The sequence below is a fragment of the Gadus macrocephalus genome, chromosome 15, assembly GCF_031168955.1.
Source record: "Gadus macrocephalus chromosome 15, ASM3116895v1".
Classification (NCBI taxonomy): domain Eukaryota; kingdom Metazoa; phylum Chordata; class Actinopteri; order Gadiformes; family Gadidae; genus Gadus; species Gadus macrocephalus.
Window position 1 is genome coordinate 11028764 of NC_082396.1, and position 20118 is coordinate 11048881.

The following is a 20118-nucleotide window of genomic DNA, read 5'->3' on the forward strand; positions in this document are numbered from 1 at the left end:
TCGCAGACCCCACAGTGAATGCATGTTATCTTCCCACGTTCCTCTGAACCTGAAGCACATTTCTGATGTCAACCTAGGCTTTAGGACGAAGGATTCATTAAAGAATAACAAAATGATGTGCTGACTCACAGAAAAAAGAACCACAGATGTGCTGACAAAAAGAACCACATTTTTACAAACAAAAACAAAACAATCCTTAAAAAGGTAAGTTTAATTCAGATTGTCATTTTGTACACAATCAACACATTGTACATTATTATAAAACATAGCTTGACAATACACTGTTAAGACAACAATAAACGAGACCAGCGGGTGTCTATGGCATAAGTTAATACGAGGTATTGTAGAGCGAAGAAGCAAATGGTGGCATAGCATAATCTCTTGTGGCTAAAACAACAACGACATAAAAAGCCCCAAAAGCAAAGCCAAAACACAAATATATATTTTTAACATACGAGCAGCATAAAATGGATCCAGCTCAACGCTGGTCTCGTTCCTGTCCATCTTTTTTTGGCAACACTGATTTTTGGCCATAACATTTACCGAGGTTAGCTTACTGAGAACAGCGGCCGATAATATGGATCAATAATTCCTAGGAAAGGAACAGTGGAAGTCGGTAATACATAGATATGTGGTTCAGATGGAGAGGAGAGTATCAGAGGCTTGGCAGAGGCTCGCCTTGGACGGGTCAGCAGCAAAACGTCAATCCGACAAAAAACATGAATGAACTCTACACTGTTCCACAGACCAGAAGAGACAGCCGATCAATACAAGACATCCGAAAAACAAAATGAAAAACACCCAAACTAAATTCTACACACGCATTGTCAAAGAGGTGTCTCTCTTTAACTTTTAAAGCTATTTACATGTTTACTAGGAGAAATTTCTCACAGCAAAGTAATCGATGAGGAGAATCTAGAAGATAAGATTTGTTTGCATATGTTGTTAGTTTCTGGCTGCCAAACAACATGTTTAAAGTATGGTTTAGATTTCCTAACTTCAAATTTGTCATGTTTTGTTTTTCTCCTTTCCTCATGTCTTTTCTAATTTTAAGATATGTACTCACTGATAGAGTTTGATATCTTAAAAGCATATGGTTTATCATACTGGATGCTCGAAATAGAAGTTACCAATTGTGGAACAGTTAAGAATAACTCTACCAAAAAGACATACATACTACAATGCTGTCTCCCAATGATTACAAACTACTTCATCATATTCAACTTTACTAAAGTTCGGTTTACTGGCTGTGTAAATTGAGTTTCGTAAAGGGTACTTTACAAATGAGAAGTCTACAGCATTATTTTTAGTAATGTGGACTTGATTTCAAAATTGAAATAGGGGCCCTATTTTAACGGTCTGAAACGCAAGTGGGAAGCGCAAAGCGCAAGTAGCTTTGTGGGCGGTTCTACGGCGCTATCGCTATTTTACAGGCGGATAAATGACACTTGCGTCGCGGCGCAAGTGTCAAAAGGGTTGGTCTGAAGCAGCCTAATTACCCGTAGGTGTGGTTTGGGCGTAACGTCCAACAAACCAATGAGAGTGCCAGCTCCCATCCCCTTTAAGAGCCATGAGCGCATTTTAATCGGACGAGTTGATATTTTGACAGCGCGTCTGCAGTCTCAGATGAGACAGATGCACATGAATTTCAAACTGCAAATGGCTCAGTTTATTGCCAAATAATATGGCCTAATTCACACATGGAATAAGGGGTTTTCTTCCACAACTTCAGAAATACTGAGTCTTCAAATAAATTTCGCCAAAGAAAACGTATATGATATAACATATGATATGCGGTAACTGTGGTTCTATTTAATGATATACGCAATACATTATAAACATTGTTTCTTATCAGTATTGTATGCTATCCTAATATGCATGTGTCCCCGCGGTAATAGACATTGCCATTGATTGTATTATGCGTTACGTGTTTAGTTTGCGTGTGTTTAAACAGAGCACACACGCGCGCCCGCATTCATTCATTATTTTTAACACTCACTCGCGGTAAAACAATGTTTTTCACGATCAAATACTCATCAATCCTAAAAGTTATGGGCATGTAGGCCTACACGATGTCTGTGTCAAGAAAATATGTTTTTGCTGTACGGTGTTTGCAGATGCATTGATTTAAAAGTACAACTTATTACCGCTGCATCAGCTGTTCTTTCCCAAATAATTTCCCAAGAATGTGCGGCTAGGTAGATGAGAGAAGCAAAGTGTATGCGCGAGGTGCACAAGCAATCCGTATGCATCGCATGCGCATGTATGCATCCGCCCTTAAAATAGCATCTGAACAACGCGCCACTGACTTTAAACCAGGTATTTCCTGGTCAGTAGCGCAATGGTTTTCAGAAACGTCAAAATACCGTTTGCGCCAGAACACGCCTCCTCCTTCCGCCGAACCGCCCCTTGGGGCGCAAGATCATTCCCTACTTTACCGGCGAGTGGCGCAGGTGGCAAAAGAGCGCTCTGCGCCAGTTGTAAACTAGCAACGACACATGCGCCAGTGTCACTTGCGCCGGATGCAAGATAGGGCCCCTGGTGTTTGTTTTGTAGTGTAGGGATTATTTGGCTGACCGACCGTCCGACATTTCATCCAGGATTAAGGCTTTTAATGTGTAGCGTCATGTTTACCAATTGAGCTCATGACCAAAGGTAAAAGTGCAGACTTGAAACAGTGCTGTCTGTCACTGCCGTATGCTCACCATAATAACCACTGAACTTGCAGTCCTATTCACTTCCAGATTAGGAACCAAAACCAAACACGCCTTTGACAAATAGGAGCGTGAGACGAAGAATCTTTAAAGGCTAACAAACTATCCAGCTCCACAAATCAGTGCAGCGTGGTCCATCGTAACACAACACCAGGATACAATAAGTTAATAGGCAATTTCCACTTCACATTATGCACAAATATCATGCACATGTAGACACGTTTTCTTTCCTATCTGACCATATTAAAATAATGCATAGGTATAAAAATGTAATACATAATACATTTTCATACGTTTTTAGAAAATAAACATTCTGTACAAAAGCCATATCGTTTCTTCCCTTTTTTTCCATTTTTTTTTTTAAAAGCATTTTCAAAAATGTTTTTCATCAGTATTACAGAGCAGGTAAGTGTGTAAAAAAATAAATATTCTATTTACAATAACACATGCCATTCCCAGGTTAGGGTCACTGCAAAGAGAAACACAAGGAGAACAGTTGGGCGTGTTAGTGGAAGCCATCTTGTTGAGCGTGTTAGCGCCATTTTGTGGACGACGATAAACAACCCATAATGACAACCACACACCACAGCACTACAACCCAACGGCCGAGGTCTCGACTTACTTTGTTCCAGCAGCCCGGTACAGGTAAGCCGTCGTCTCCCTGGGAGAGAAGGATGCGAGAAGCAGATAATGGTAGTGAGATTCCCCAAAAGATCAAGTAAAAAACACGCCCATGCAAGCAAGAAGCAACATGATGGCAAACACAGCAGTGCGGCGTAACAAAACATGATCCATAAAAATGATGAATGTGTGTTCTTCTTCTTCCTAAAGATATGCATTTAAATTTTAAACAATTATGGAGACACTGTCGGGCTTGAATGTAGGCTGCATATAAAAGGAAGTAACCTTACCAAAAACGGTATTTCCTGAACTTTATCTGTGTTGTTCATCGATAACGTGCCAAAAAATGCTTTCGGTATAAATCATCACATAGTGAAATACCGTTTACAGAACGCTTTCTACTTGTGTGAAATGTTGTGATGTGGGTTCCTGTTCGCTTTGTCAATAACTGACAGCCTCTCCTGATCACAGCGTTTGGATGGCCCCAGAAGGTAGAAGTTTTGGTGCTCCATGCAAGAAACAGTGGAAAGACTTCAGTATTATTTTGGCTCAAAGAGGAGGACTAAGCAGTGTTTAGATGTTTGGGATTTGTCTTAAAATTTCTTCTCTTTGTTAGAAAAAATCACCTATCTGCATGCAAAGTTCATTCAACCAAAATTATTCTCGTCATAAGTTATGTTTAAAAGTGTTAGGCTTTTGTTAAAGGCAACAAGTGTTAGTAGTGTAACAAAAGAGGGACTAGAGGGTGATGGACTGAGTAATATAATACTTCACTTAGTCTACACAATCCAAAAAAAAGTGAAGTGCCACTTAGTGCAGTTGAACTTTTTGCATCTTCTAAATACGCTAACTCTACGAGCCGCCACGTGCACGTTACGAGAGCCAACTCTCTGACAGTGTGAAACGCTGTGAGTGGGTATGGTTAGGGGCGTGGTTAGGGAAAGCTAAAGGCATGCTGGGTAACAGGGGGGAGGGCGAGAGCATCATACCACAGCGCACGGGGCATCCAGCCCGTCCAGGCCAGGCTGGCCCGGTTCACCTTGCTCCCCCTTAAATCCACGGAATCCCTGTTTGCGAGATCAGCCGTTTAAATATGTGTACTCGGCTGTACCTTCTCTCTGGCGGTGTTTTTTTTTTATGAGTGTTTTATGTGGTGGTCGGGGGAGCCGCCACTGCAGGGATGGAGAGACCTGCTGGTGATCGGCTGTTGAATGGGCGAGTTGAAGCTGGGAGCTATTACCGTGTTGAGGGATGGCCTCCAGTGACGGCGACAGGAAGTGGACGGTACTGAGATGATTCAGCGTTGACGGGAAGTCATTTGAGTCTGGGACATGCCGACCAGACGACAGGGCGGTCGGTGCAACTTTGAGAAGTTTGGGTATCCGGCAATTGTCTCGCCGTTTAAGGTGAAAGATTGAAAGGTTTCGCATTCAATTTTGGATGTTCCTAAGGATCAGACCCTTTTCAATTTGGTTCAAACGGTTTTCTAAATCCGGATGAAACACAAGGATCTGATCCGTATGGAAACCCCCCTCGGAGAGGAACCATGGTGATCCCCCCCCCCCCTCTCGATGCATCTCAGGTTCTCACGCTATGTTCATCATCCACAGTAGCCGTCCCCTTCCTCTCGGTCAAACCCTGGGGAGAAAATACCTCTCTGGAGGGACTGTTCTGGTCCATGGTCCACAAACGCTGCAGTCAATCCAAACCTCTTCCCTTCCCACCGGGTCCATGTCAAAACACCCATCTCCCATAATACTACCTTCCATTGGTTCAAAATAGATCACACTACTCATCTGCGTAGGAATTCCCCTACTTTACAACCTTGACTCGCTTGGACACACTTGGACCAAAACAATGACCTTTGAGGTTCATTACAACATAAATGCCAGAGGCGAAGGGAAGCCGGCGCCAGAACACCGACCCTCCACACCTACGAGACCAAGATGCCAGCGGAGGGTGTGTGTATTCCGGCTAGCGACCTTTCCCTTCGCCTGCTGGCTGCACAGCGGACCAGGGACATACCAACGGACAGGGGGCATCTAATCCTGGCGCTCCTTGGTCTCCCCTATGCCCCTTGGGGCCCCTGATGCCCTTCTTGCCCCTCTCTCCCTGCAAACAACAGCGCATCCACAAAAATACAAACTTTAGTCCTCCGGGTCACGTCGCCAATGAGCGGTGTAAGCAACTATGCACTGTTGAAGGATCGATGCGAATATTTTTTGTCAGGCTTGGTGTATGTGTACAGAAGTCTATGATATATATATATATATATATATATATATATATATATATAATGACATAATGATATATATATATATGTGTGTGTAAAAGTGCAGTATGTGTACTGTGTAGTACCAAAGGGCCTCATTCAGACAACCATTCCATCCTTAACCAACATCCTTCCTAAGTGAGACTAACCGTGTGTTCACACCAAAAGCTAAGCGAACTCTGGCACAGCACGAATAAACACAATAAGTCAATACAATGAGGCGAATAGATGCAAATTTTTCTCCGGCAGAGCAAATGGCTCAAATGGCAGGACGCCAACGACGCGGTTCAGGCTAATTCTACTCGCAGCACCAACGCAAATTCACCTCATCCGCGTATTGAAACAACTCACACGAGAAAGGTTTGCGGTTCGCAAGATAAAGGTTTGCGGTTCGGAATAGAATATACACTTTGCTTTTGGTGTGAACGCACTTTAAGAACAACCTTTTCTAATACATTTTCTTGAATTAATGAATTCATATTTTTTTGGTGAAATACTCAAAGAATATGTAATATTTTATAATACTTACAGGTGAGTTTCTTTGGAATATTATTTAGTTTTGCTCACTTATATATATGGATACAAAATAGAGCCATTCTTGGATACACAAGCATCAAATTGGACATATCCTCGTTCAAAGAGACATGAATCTGCATGATTTTCGATTATGGCTAATGCCAACTGATCTTTCCTACTATGCGCTATATTTACATGCTCACTATGCTAACAATAGTTTACATGCTAACTATGGTTTACCATGCTAACTATCTTAACTGTGTCCATTGAAACATGTTCAATCGGAATTGCTTTCTAAAAACTTTTTTATCTCAATCAAATCAAATTAAAAAATTGTCTATGTTGTTGTTTGAGACCTTCTTCAGTACCCAAAGATAAATCACACATTATTAATATATGTTTCATAGGGTTTTGAATGGTTATTGAATGAGGCCCAGTTTGAGTTCATAATTGTATGTGTTTAGTCAAAGGGAAGGTTAGTGGAGAGAGTTAGGGAGGGACAAGTTAGATTGCTGAGCGGATTAAGTTGTTTAGTTAACAAATTTAAATTACAAAATGAAAAAATAAATTAAATTACTTAAATTCGCAATGAGCAGAATTAACTTTATTTACAAAATGTCAAAACTACGTGGACGTCAAAAAGATGCTTAGCATTTTTCTCAATGTTAAAAGATTGATGTTTAATTTTAAGTTGGATTTAACACTCGTGATGCAATTGCTTGTCCTCAAACAAATACTGAAGAAAATCTCTCAATAGTAATTTGAAACCCTAAACCATTCAGCAAAACTTTTATCTCGCTCAAATATAGCAAATCTATGTTTATTTGTTATACAAATAACCAATTTATTTAGTATAAATGTTAATTTAGTAACAAATGAGAAGCTAATTACAGGAGTTTGACTTCACTTCAATACAGTGATAGCATTTAATAATAACAACTGAACTAATCTCATTCTAGTAAGATAAGATACAATGGTACATTATTAAGTCCATAAAAAGTTGGAGGATGACTAACTTTTAAATATCCGCTCAACAAGTTTAACAGGCAGTAGGAATCAGAGAAGGGAGTAAGGGGTAAGGAAAGGACTGTGATTAAGTGGTGGGGGTATATTTACAAGTGATTAAAATAAATAGAAAAAAAGGAGATAACTGCACTCTGGCTGACAGGTGAGGCTTCCACCATCTTGAACCTGGCCCCGGTAAACTTAAAACAAGAAATTGGCGTGTTTGCACTTACAAAGTGGCTGGTTTAGGCCTTGATCGCTGCAGTGCGCCCAGGGTACTTCGCCAAACTAGTCAAGCGTTCTTACACGCCCCTGAATGCACCACTGCAACAATCGGTCAACCATACCACAGGAAGGCTTACGATGTGACTTGGGTCAAATAAACGAACCGCCAACGAATCGCAGTGTTTTTGCCAGCCTTTGCAAGCACGCCCATTTCGGTGGAGTTTTAAGTGGACCGGTGCCTTTGAGTCCACGTACTGTCTTCAGGTGAGAGCACCCTGCCTGCCAGCCAGAGAACTGGAGAGGGAGGAGGTGAGTGGAGTGGCTGGGAGGATGTGTGAGTCGAGGAGGAGTAGTAGGACGAGGAGGAGGAGGAGGAGGATTAACCCGGGACTACATTAGAGTGCAGGAGGAGGATGAGGAGCAGGAGGAGCAGGAGGAGACCAAGGTTTGTAAGAGGGAGAGAGGGACACCCCGGCAGTATAAAAAGACAGAGCCACGGGCCGCAGTGCAAGATGGAGGGGGGGAGGGGAAAGGGGTGAGGAGGAGGAGGAGGAGGAGGAGGAAGAGGAGGACCTGTGGAAACAAAGGAAGGAGAAGAAGTAAAGGAAGCACCGCTAGGGTCATCCCCTCTCTCTGACAGCACCTTCACCAATACCACCTCCTCTTAAAATAGTTTCGCTGTATAATCTAATCAACAAACTATTTTAATTTAATTTTGAATTGAAGAATGCATAGGAATGAAGCCAAAAAGCATGATACCAGTATATCATTCATTATTTTGGTTGTCTTTTGAATTGGAGGCCTGGTGAAAGTGCTGGCAGAGCAGACGGAAAGACTTTAACATGTGGGAGGCAACATATTAAAACAGTAATAGGTTAAGGGGAAGGAAACATTCTCTATAAAAGGAAAAGGGAAGCAGAAATATGGGAAGAGGTTCTCTGATAGTCTGACAACCTGTAGACAGAATGTGTTATTTTTCAGATATTCACATATCATTGATTGAAATTGACCAACAAATAAGAGCATATTTTGCTTTCAAATCCTTTGTTCAAAGACATAGAATAATTTCAAGACACCATGTAAGCAATCTTGAAGCAAATTAGTTGCTTTGATGCTTTTTGATTTTCAAATCTGTCGATAACCCTCAAAAGGCAAACCACATGTGGCGTATATTATCCATAATAATTCATATCCCACTCATTTGGCTTCTTTCCAGAGGCAGTATCAAAGCAAACCAAGCCAAGATTCATATTCTGATTCAGATTTGTATTCCCTACTTCACCTAGCCTTTGAACTCAACCTGATTAGCTTTTGCTAAATGCAATTAAGCTAATTAGCTACTGCTTTTATTAACCTTAAATTGTGGGTGAAAAAATTAGAGCAACACAAGACCTGACATATGTGTATGAATCTCCCACTTCAAGATATTAAAACAGCCACATAGATAGTAAGGTTGGGGCCCACACTCTATTTATTTGATTCTTGCTAATACGAGCAGACGGAACCGTAGCCCAGACAGCTAAGCTAATTAGCCATGTTCACTTCGAACAACTATTAGCATCCACCAGGAGTGACTAAACTAGAAAAATATCCAACCGGGTAGGTGTCTAACCAAAACACATTTGGCAATTGAATCATCATTCTCAGCTCTTCTGTACAAACAATACAACATATTGCCATCTGCCCTTACTTACCCGGTTTCCTTTGGGTCCCAGTGGTCCTACTAAACCCTGTAGGTGAAGACATGCACAGAGTTATTAAATGTCCATGTGGCAAGTCAAACAGCAGTGTTCCTCTACATCAGAATACTCACAGGGAGGCCTTGAGCTCCGATTGGTCCCGGTACACCTCCATCTCCCTTTACTCCCTGCAGAGACATGGGTTAGAGAGTGTTTTTCACCACACAGAGACAGATAGACGCCACATACACACACACACACACATTAACCTGCAGAGACCAAAGCCTCACACAAGTGTGTTCTCTCCACACACACACACACACACACACATTCCCCTGCAGAGACCAAAGCCTCACACAATTGTGTTCTCTCCCACACACACAGAGACGCAAACTACTCACTCTCTCTCCCTTTGGTCCTGCTGGCCCTGGCACACCTGACGGTCCTATAAGACCCTTTAAGAGCAGAAGAAAAACACACTTCAGTGGGTCGCACAACACACACATTAACACACATTGACCAAGACGAAAGCAACCTACAATCGTCTCCTACTGATTACGTTCTATATCAGTATATCAACAAGGTCGAGGGAACACCTTTTACTTTATGAAATATACGTCATAGCGTATTTTAGCTGTATTTTAGTATTTAGCAGTATTTTTGCATACTGTTGTCATAAACCCTCTGAACCTGTTGAGACACTGAGCAAACTGAACTGTTGAGTTCCGCCTCGGATCGCTCTCTCTTAGCAGACGTCAGGGGTCAAAGATTACGCTCCAGGGGACTGAAGATGCATACGCAGGAGGTGCAGTATGCCAGAGAATGCAAAATAAAAGGGAGACAACTGATACTGTCACGCCGGCAAACTGGACTTAAGGGTCCACGTCCGCATGCAGCATGGCTTCTGTTCATGCTTCATACGGGCAGCTGTTCCACAGCCAGCTGTGAGTGCAGGTTGGTGAGGCGGGAGGAGGGGTTCAGGCCGAGGGTCGAGGATTAATGGATGGACAACAGAGCAACTGACTCCCTGTCTGACCTTGTGCTTTTTTTTGACACATCCTCAAAACCTCGGCCCTTAACCTGACCTCACTTTGCCTCCACTGTACAGAACCAGGAGAGAGAGAGAGAGAGAGAGAGAGAGAGAGAGAGAGAGAGAGAGAGAGAGAGAGAGAGAGAGAGAGAGAGAGAGAGAGAGAGAGAGAGAGAGAGAGAGAGAGAGAGAGAGAGAGAGAGAGAGAGACCGATAGAGAGGCATCAGGACGAGGTACGCAGGCAGCAGGCGGTGGTGAAGGTGGACAGACAGGCATGACGTGTGACACCGGCGCAGCAAGACAGACTGACAAGCCAGACAGACAGGTAGACAGACCGGCAAGAAGCTCGTTGCATGGGGGTGTTTGAGGAGAAAGGATGAGGAGAGGAGAGCAGACGAGAGAAGGAGAGAAGAGAGAAGAGAGGAGAACTGGAAACTTCAGGCGCCACTCACCACTGGACCCGATCTGCCGTCTAACCCATGAGCACCCTGGCATGGCGTTGTGCACACACACACACACACCGTTAGAGAGCAGAGGATGGAGGGATGGTGGAGGAGGAGGAGGAGGGTGTGGAGAGAGTGATGAAGAGGGGGTGGGGGTGGTGGAGGGGTTGGATGAGGTGAGTAAAAGCAGGTGATTCAGGTGACTCCGACAAGACAAACATTCAGATGTAGAGGAATATCAAAAGTGGTGGTGGTGGTGGTGGTGGTGGTGGTGGTGGTGGTGGTGGTGGTGGTTGTGGTGGTGGGGATGTTGTTTGTAGTGTTGGACGTGGAAGGGATGGTGGTGTGCTGGAATTTATATAAGTGGTTGTGTTGATGGTGGTTGTCACTGTTGTAGTGGTGGTGGAGGTAAAGTGAGTAGTGTTTCTAATGGTAGCTTCTTAGAGGAGGGCTACCATTTGAAACAAACAGCTGCCTGATTGCTGTTAGGGAACTGAAAAAGACTACGGCCAAGTAACCTGCCACTTGGTAAAGAGTCACCACTGAAGCTCTATCACACTGACAGTCATTCTGAATGACTGTAACATTAATGTGTCAATAGCAATGATGATGATGCTATTGAACATTATGTTGTGTTTCATGAAAAAGTTTGTAAATAAAAATAGTGGTACAAAGTGTGCGTATTTGTGGATGTTAACATATGTTAACAATAGCATAAATTATTAAAAAGGTATGTGAAACTAACTCATTGGTCCTGAAATGCTTTGTCATGCAGTTGAGGTTGTCATGTTAGTAATTGACCGCAACAGCTAAAACATGAAATCATCCTTTGAGTTACCACTCAACTCAAAGCCTTGTTAAATTGTTTGTAACAAGCTTAAAAAAAACACATGATTTGACAGTACAGTGAGCTACATTCTAGAACAACCCAAGCGTATGAGCGTCTTCTGGTGTGAAACAGCTCTACAGCACTACTATGTCGGCTGGTTGTACTCACGGGAAGTCCAAGATGGCCGCGGTCACCCCTGTCTCCTTTCAGACCAGAAGCTCCCTTCTCCCCTCTCATTCCAATGCCCGGCTCTCCCTACATTGGTATTAGCATTATTAGCATAACAAGCTAAGCTGAAACTAACGTATTCATAACAGTCGGTGGGTTATGTTAATACAATGTCAAATGATTCTGGTATAAATGTTTCCAATCAATACACTCACCTTAGGCCCCGAATGTCCTTGAGGCCCCTAAGTAAGAAAAAAATAAAACTTAGTAAAAAGAAGACTACAACAAAAACATTAGAAAAACATACTTTTCAAATATTGAGATAACATGCTTTTACACATTATATTACTCATATACAGTACACGTCGATACATTCCTGCTGTCGGTAGAATCACTTAGAGATAAACAGCATCTCAACTACTGTTCAACTCTCACTCATGATCCCACCGGTGTCTACTATAGCAGACCGGGCCGTCACCGTATTGAGTTGTAGAGAAATGAGGTTAAAGGGAATACACTAGAAGACACTAGAAGATGTTTCTACTTACAGCTGGACCCACTGGTCCGGGTGGCCCAGGTGGCCCAAAGATCTGGAGACACGCACACGCACACGCGCACACACACACACACACACACACACACACACACACACACACACACACACACACACACACACACACACACACACACACACACACACACACACACACACACACACACACACACACACACACACATCATTTATGAGGTTAGGGCCTCTTGCTTACAAGTACACTGCACCCTTAGGGGTTAAAATCCTGTCAGCTGGGGTCAAACAACTATTTGACATCTCCTCCTCTTCTAAAGTACTCCCCTTCCAGAACGATCCACTTATTAGAAAGTAATTAGGAAAAGCTCCTCACCAGCTCTGCCCTTCCTCCGTCCCCTGGCTCTCCTTTGGGCCCCTGTGATACGCAGGTTTTAAAAAACAGACACACAATGGTGACTACACAACACCCAGACCTGCAACATCAATCCAGGGCCTGAGACGTGAAGCACACACCGTGTACTTTGCAAGCAACACCGACTGGAGTGATCAAATGTATGTATCTCAAAATATGTATAAAGATCTATTTTCTATATTTGAATGCATCATTTTTACTCTGTACTTTCTGCTGTGACCCCTGATCTGCAGTGTATAAACTACTATCTCATCTCAGCTTCCTTGAGCCTGATAGGACGGTTCGGACATGGAGGAGGGGCATCATTGCGTACCATAGCGCCTGGTAGTCCAATGGAGCCTGAGGCTCCGGCCACGCCCTTCTCCCCCGTAGGGCCGTCTAACCCCTACAGCACCGGGAAAGGGCGGGAAAACCAGGGTTAGGGTGACTGCGGAGGGACTTTCAATCAGGGACCAGATCAGAGAAGAGTTGTCAAACTCCAAGGTGGGAAAAACGGAGTTGGACAAATTTATATAATTTTGTAAACTGGCGCCAATGCGATATTGTGAGTTTGAGATAAGCTGGAAATAGAGAGTGAGAGTTACACACGCAATGTTGCCCTTCGTATCTCAATGAACATATACACACACATATATATACGATATAAGACCTAAGGTAAGGGACTGTATGTCAAAGGTATAGTCCGCACTGCATCATGGGATATGAAGTTCATCATCAGGTTGTCAAACCAACAGATGGACCATCAAACTAAACCCAGGCTTCTTTGGTTGAGGCTCTAACCATGGTTCTTCACCGAGCTCACTCATCTCTGGAGTCTCTTTCTAGAACACTCTCTCATGACATAATAGGAGGTCAGCCTGACACGGTGTCCTGCCCTGGGCCCTAATGACAAAGCCAGGTTACGGGCCCCTGGTGTGTGTGTGTGTGTGAGTGGGATGAGCCCATTAAGGATGTGGCCCCTGGTGCGGGTACTGTAGAGGTCTCCATCACTCACAGGCGATCCAGAGAGACCCATGTCGCCCTTGTCTCCCTTGGTTCCTGAGAAGCCGGCGACACCGCTCTCCCCCCTGGGACCCTCTGGGCCGGCCGGGCCTGCGGGTCCCGACTCTCCTGTCTTCCCCCGGGGACCCTGCTCACACACACACACACACAGACACACACACATATCATAACACATGGATCAGAACACACACATCAGAACCCAATCGTCATATTATTCATCATTATTGCTAGAACAGCCTAATATGACATTCACTCATTAATGTCTCCATTAATGTAAAGACCAAACTAACCCTTACCTTCTCTCCGTCGTGTCCCGGGGCTCCAGGCAGGCCAACGTCCCCCTGGAGTGACAGGTACGACAACACATGAATCTTTAGTCTATGCTCTCTCCCTAATTTCTCTAATCTGTGGCTGGAATCTTTTTGATGGAGGATTGGGTTGTTCAGAGTTGAAACAAACCCATGCGTTCAGAACCCGCCCCCTTGGGCTTAGCCCCGCCCCATGTGACCTAGCCCCGCCCCATGTGACCTAGCCTCGCCCCATGTGACCTAGCCCCGCCCAATGTGACCTAGCCCCGCCCCGTGTGACCTAGCCCCGCTCGTGTGACCTAGCCCCGCCCTGTGTGACCTAGCCCCGCCCCGTGTGACCAAGCCCCGCCCCGTGTGACCTAGCCCCGCCCCATGTGACCTAGCCCCGCCCCATGTGACCTAGCCCCGCCCCATGTGACCTAGCCCCGCCCCATGTGACCTAGCCCCGCCCCATGTGACCTAGCCCCACCCCATGTGACCTAGCCCCCCCTTACCTTGTTTCCTGGTGTCCCAGGGGGTCCAGGAAGTCCGGGCGGGCCCTTCAGGAAAATTTATAAAATTGATTATATTCAATCTGATAATATTAGATTCGATTATATTGGACCTCAAAATATGTATTATGTATCATATATGTATGTATGAATGTGTAATTTTTTAACTACATACCATTAGGGGGATGTTGCGGATATCCTGTTGTGGAATATAAAATCAACCCATCAATCAATGATTCATCATTATTTTGTGTATCACATTGCATCATGAAAATACAGTCCACAATGAAACCCATTTTCCTTGATCAAGTGTCCAACAGTCGACTCTTATAGCTTAAACATCAACCATTTTAGAGGAGGAGGAGGATGAGACTTACGTTGTCGTTGTTCTGGATTTCTGACTTCCCGGGCTCTCCAATTGGGCCTGATGGACCCTAAAGAGACAAAAATGACGAGGACAAGTTACAATACAGGTCATTTAGATGAGCTTACTTTAGTTCAGCAGTCATCTACCTCCTCCCTCTAGGACCCCGGTGGTCTGAACTTACTCTTGGTCCCAATGGGCCTTCAGCTCCTGTCTCCCCCTAGAGGCCAAACACAGGTACACCAGGTGGCGGTTATTTTTTAATTAATTCAAAACATTCCTCAATCAACTACAGTGGTCCACATCCTGTGCTTTCAGGGGTACCTTCCCTGAGTCAGTATCATTGTACATTTCTGTTGAAAATAATGTGATTAACGGTTCAGGCTAAGGTGACGCAAGGCTGCTGAATGGTGATGATCTAATGATCTAAAAGGTGACGTCATCTCACCTTAATGCCTTGGTCTCCTTTGTCGCCCTGCAGCAGAGACAAAACAGAGTTACAAGTCAAACAATGTCTACCGCACAATATGATTAATTCATTACACACTACAGAGAAGTTCTCTACTTTTTTCTTTCTTCTCTACGTTTTAAATCCAATATTAGTCAATGAGCAGAAACCCTTATCCATAGTGAGTGACAGTGAATTTAGATACATCATGAAAGCACAAGAGAGGGTTAGGGCATCTCGCCTAAGGATGCATACAGGTAAAGACTGCGGACAATGGGGATCGAACCCAGTACTTTTTTACTTAAAGTTTGCTCAGTAAAATGGGAAAGAAGGGCCTATCTATATAAACTGCAAGGACGGACCCCTACCTTGGACCCCGATAGACCATTTATTCCTGGAGTTCCGGGTTCTCCTTTAATCCCTTTACCAGCAGAGCTCGCCTCGCCCTAGTGGACACACAGGGAACAACAGCAAGGTTTTAGAGAAAACCTCTTATCACAACACAATAACAATACTACAGCTACTCACAACCTCCACACTTCTCCATGCCGTGAATGCAACATGTAATCATGGGTAGGTTATGTGATGAATCCTTATACTGATCCCATTTCCCATGTCATCAATCCAATTGAAACAACTCATCACTCATCATTATCTGAACCGGGGGAAGCGAGTGGAGTGGATGTCTCATGGACCACAGACGCAGGCAGTGGTTAAACGACAGCAAGGTTATGTAAGCCCCAATTGCGACATCCAGTCTGTGCTCTCCACAACCCTTTCTACTTGGTGTATGATTATTAATGAGTGTCCTGGCCAAGATAAACTGTAGCCAGTCACAACATTACTTCGGTCAACTACTGTTGTTTTAATAATATGTGCAGAATATAAAAGAGTTAAAAACAATGTGACTTTAGGCCTCAGCCTCATCAAAGATTCCTCTGATGAGGCTATAAAGAACCAACCCACCATCAGCCAAGCGTGACGAGTTATAAACCGTACGATACATTATGAATAGTATGTGTGCGAGCATTCAGGTGTGTGTGTGTGTGTGTGTGTGTGTGTGTGTGTATGTGTGTATGTGTGTGCGTGTGCGTGTGCGTGTGCGTGTGCGTGCGTGCGTGTGTGCGTGTGCGTGTGCGTGTGCGTGTGTGTGAGTGCAGGGATGGATGCTCCACTCCAGCCCGTTCCCTCTGGGGGTTGGAGGGTCAGGCGGGGAGGTTGGGGTGGTGTTAGTGATGAAGAGCCAGAGCTGGCTCGCGTGGTGACAGACAACACATGTTAGACAGAGGAACCACTGCACACACTCAGAGCGAAATAACATCTGTAGCGGGAGCGTCCAAAGGCTTTATGAGTCATGTCAGCGTGGCTAATGACAGGAACCGCTCCCTGTATCAAACTATCAGAACTACGACGCGTTCTGCGCTGCCTTCCTCTGTTAAAGGGACAGTTTCCCCAGGTTACCCGCTGGGGTAGTGGGAAAGAGTTTTTCATTAATGTTGTTGACTCTCTAGTATAATCAGTGTTGATCGAATTTGTTTACAATGGGTGCCACCAATTATGTTGTTTTGCTTTACATTGCTACGTCGTAGTTTGGCGGAAGGAGGAGTATTTTGACTACAAATCGTAGTCCAAACACAAAAGAATCAAGCGCCATTTGTCGAGACTTTAACGCCCTGGGCTGTTTGTTGTAGGGTGACCCATGGCACACTTTATGGACAAATGATTGTTGTTACTATACTGACATGGAAAGCGGTTAGCGAAGGTTGGGATAAAAAACAAACAACAACTCGGATGACCGTTCCATGCCAGGCCTACCCTGTAACCCCGTTTCCCTGGGATTCCGGGAATACCAGGGATGCCGGACATGCCAACTTGTCCCTTTGGTTCAGTGGGAGGGGAAAATAGCGGTAAAATTGAAGTTACAACCACGCAACTTTATTAACAACAAAGAAAACAACAAATCCTGCCTGTTCTAAACTGCATGTACCTTTTGCCCAGGAACACCAGGAAAGCCTGATTCACCCTACAGGGGTCACAGGTCAGATAAAGGAAGAAGAAGAAGAAGAAGAAGTGAGGGATTATAAAATGCAGAGAAGAGTTTAATAAGGGGTTAACATCAAGAAGTATGTAATATGTGTTAATATTGATAGCTATATATTTTGAGAAACACCATTCAAATCAAAGTCAACAAAGAGCTATAAATTCTTCAATAATCGACTAGAATTAGAGATCAACAGAGTAAGGCAGACTTTTACTAGAGAAGGACAGAGCTGAAACCACACAAGAGTCCACGTGCGTGGGAACATGCGAGTTAGCTAAGCCCCGGCCAGGCAGTTACAGTGTGTGTGTTGAAAGGCAGGAGTGAAAACTGGTACAGATTAGAATCTGTCAAAAACAGGTCACGTGATGATTAACCTTCTGAAATAGGTTTGGTATAAATAGTCGGCGACACACAGACACAAACACACAGACCCTCTAGTGGGTTATTAAATTGAACAGTGTGTTTGCCTGCCTCTTCATTTGGACGGATTAACGCGCAGGCGATGTCGAGTGACGTACGCTCGCAGCTGCCATGTTGGATACACCGAGTACCAAGCAAGTCGGCGACGAGGTTTCACTAACCCCTCATTGCAGGTATGCTCCGCTACATGCTAACAGCCGTGGCTCACAGTTCAAGGTCTATTTACGGACCCCTGTTGGGTCATCGGTTGGAAATACAAGGAAAGGAAATAAATTCATGCATCCACAACTCACTGATTGAGTATGGATGGGGAACATTTTTGCTGATATTCATACAAAGAGCTGCCAACCCTCACGCATGAACGAGAGACAAATGAGCCTGTTCACACACTCTCACACCACGACTCTTATTTCTCACTGAAATCATGGCTAATTCTGCCGCAAACTTACAGACTGCTTTGAAAACATTTGGGACAGGCTCCATAGACCTCTACATTGGAGGCTTCGTAATATAAAATATAGATTCCTGAATGGTCGCTCCATGCAAGGCCGAACAGGCCGGTGGACAATATTATGTTTCGATTTTTTTATAATATAACCTTGTATGCAGTCGATGCTTGGACCCAGGCTCGGACAGAGACCCATAAGCTCCAAGCTTTTTGATTTTCAGGTTTTGAGAACTGTGGAACCCTATCGAGCCGGGTCTCGATCCCAAAAGATCTGTTATCATGGGTGGGTTAACCTAAAGGTTGTGATATGTAGCGGTAGATGATCATAGAGAACATTGCTGAGGCAACATGGTGGGCTGTTTGTGGGCTGATGAAGTTATTATGATTCATACAGAGGAAAAGTAGAACTAAACTAAAACACATGAGCTAAAATATCATCGCATTCCATGAAACTATGTCCACTGAAAACTGTGCTTAGATAATCGTTGTTGAGTGAATCAACAACATCAATTTTCAGTTGCTTAATTGGGATGCAAAAAAAAGTATCCTCTATCAGTGTATTTACTGAAAAGATGAATAAGCCTATTGTGTATGTATTGCATTATTTATTTGTGTGTGTTTATGTGTGTTTGTGCGTGTGCACGATGGTGTTTTGTGTGAGTGTAGGCGTTTGCCTTGACAGTAATTTGTGTGTACGTTGGTGTCTGTACACAGAGTGCCCATGTCTCGTATCACTTGGTGGGTTCTCATAGAGACGTCCCGTCCCCTGCCAACTAAAACAAAACAGGAAATAGAGATTTGCTTTGATCTCCAGCTCCTCCAATCAGCCTCTAGTATTCCCTGAGCCCTCGTTTACCACACATGAACTTTGTTACTATATTGGTCCATCTCACCTTTCTCTGTCCTTTTCCTTCTCTCTCTTCCTCTGTAACTTGCTCTCTCTCTCCCCTAACTGACACTCCGTGTGTCCTCCTCTCTCTCTCTCTCTCTCTCCTCTCTCTCTCTCTCTCTCTCTCTCTCTCTCTCTCTCTCGTCTCTCTCTCTCTCTCTCTCTCTCTCTCTCTCTCTCTCTCTCTCTCTCTCTCTCTCTCTCTCTCTCTCTCTCTCTCTCTCTCTCTCTCTCTCTCTCTCTCTCTCTCTCTCTCTCTCTCTCTCTCTCTCTCTCTCTCTCCCCCCCCCCCTCTCTCTCCCCCTCTCTGCCCATGATGTGTCCAGTTGCTGTCAGCCTACATGTACCTGCCAAGCTTGCATGCCAAGCGGTGATTTATCGATACGTTGATCCCTCTTCTGAGGACACTCCAACTCCCCCTCCCCTCCCCCAGTTCCCCCCACCCCCCCCCCCCCCCCCCCCCCCCCTCCGGTTCGGACGCGAGCTCTGCCATGGAACAGATCACCCCCTAACCGCCTGCTCGGTTCAGGCAGGCTTGGGTAATAGTGGCTAGGGTGCTAGAGTCCCAGCCCAAAGGTTCCGGGTTCAAACCCTGCTGTCCCCACAGCTTACCTGAAGGCATCCTTGGGCGAGTGATACATGACATGCATCTTCAATTCAGCATACGTCACTGCGGATGAAAGCTGTCTGCTAAACGACCAAATAGTTACCACAAATGTTACACCACAGAAATTCCCTGAATTTGGCGAGGCTTTGCAGTGCCGTGTCCGATGCCCTCTCGTTCCCGAGGAGAGACACATCGACACAGGTCATGGCTGTCAAGAGTTTCCACCATAGCTCAAACCACAAATAACGTTTCTAAAAGGAGACAGTTCCCTACACTACGGATAAACAGTGAACTGCTACTCATTGTTTGATCACGACGAACTTGCGACTCAGACAAATCAGTCCACAGACACTGTGCAGCCCATTACAGAACTTAATAACCCAAATAAACACCAGCCCCACATAAGACCGGACACACTGCAACGCTAATTCACAGCATCCTCAGTTCTCCTCGATGTAAACTCCACATGGTCAGCACCAGCCATGGGTATTAACGCTGATGCCTAGTCCATCTGGCAGGGCCTCTCTTCCCAGTGAACCAGGAGGGGAGAGCAGAGAGCGGTCTGCTCACCGGCTCAGGAAGACACAGGTTTTCAACCCCCGCCAGACTCCCCACGGTGCAACTCTCCGCCGAGGTTTCCGGCCGCAAAATCCACT

General features: G+C 44.6%; 1 protein-coding gene across 4 annotated transcripts in view; it reads right to left on the reverse strand.

Moving 5' to 3' along the window:
* Nucleotides 1-20118, reverse strand: part of col13a1 (collagen, type XIII, alpha 1) — an 86395-nt gene that overhangs the window by 3791 nt on the left and 62486 nt on the right. Inside the window, exons 20-39 of one of the 4 annotated variants that reach the window (XM_060073103.1) lie at nucleotides 15426-15503; nucleotides 15058-15084; nucleotides 14794-14829; nucleotides 14623-14679; nucleotides 14421-14444; nucleotides 14249-14293; nucleotides 13743-13787; nucleotides 13439-13573; nucleotides 12758-12829; nucleotides 12406-12447; nucleotides 12052-12093; nucleotides 11719-11745; nucleotides 11504-11590; nucleotides 10516-10551; nucleotides 9434-9487; nucleotides 9167-9220; nucleotides 9048-9083; nucleotides 4325-4402; nucleotides 3337-3375; nucleotides 3041-3183 (exon numbers count right to left, since the gene is read on the reverse strand). In XM_060073103.1, coding sequence (XP_059929086.1) covers nucleotides 3181-3183; nucleotides 3337-3375; nucleotides 4325-4402; nucleotides 9048-9083; nucleotides 9167-9220; nucleotides 9434-9487; nucleotides 10516-10551; nucleotides 11504-11590; nucleotides 11719-11745; nucleotides 12052-12093; nucleotides 12406-12447; nucleotides 12758-12829; nucleotides 13439-13573; nucleotides 13743-13787; nucleotides 14249-14293; nucleotides 14421-14444; nucleotides 14623-14679; nucleotides 14794-14829; nucleotides 15058-15084; nucleotides 15426-15503 — 1017 coding nt within the window. In that variant the 3' untranslated portion in view covers nucleotides 3041-3180. Of the gene's footprint in view, nucleotides 1-3040; nucleotides 3184-3336; nucleotides 3376-4324; nucleotides 4403-5360; nucleotides 5448-9047; nucleotides 9084-9166; nucleotides 9221-9433; nucleotides 9488-10515; nucleotides 10552-11503; nucleotides 11591-11718; nucleotides 11746-12051; nucleotides 12094-12405; nucleotides 12448-12757; nucleotides 12830-13438; nucleotides 13574-13742; nucleotides 13788-14248; nucleotides 14294-14420; nucleotides 14445-14622; nucleotides 14680-14793; nucleotides 14830-15057; nucleotides 15085-15425; nucleotides 15504-20118 lie in introns of those variants that run through there. The other 3 variants (XM_060073102.1, XM_060073104.1, XM_060073105.1) reach the window with 3 other exon arrangements.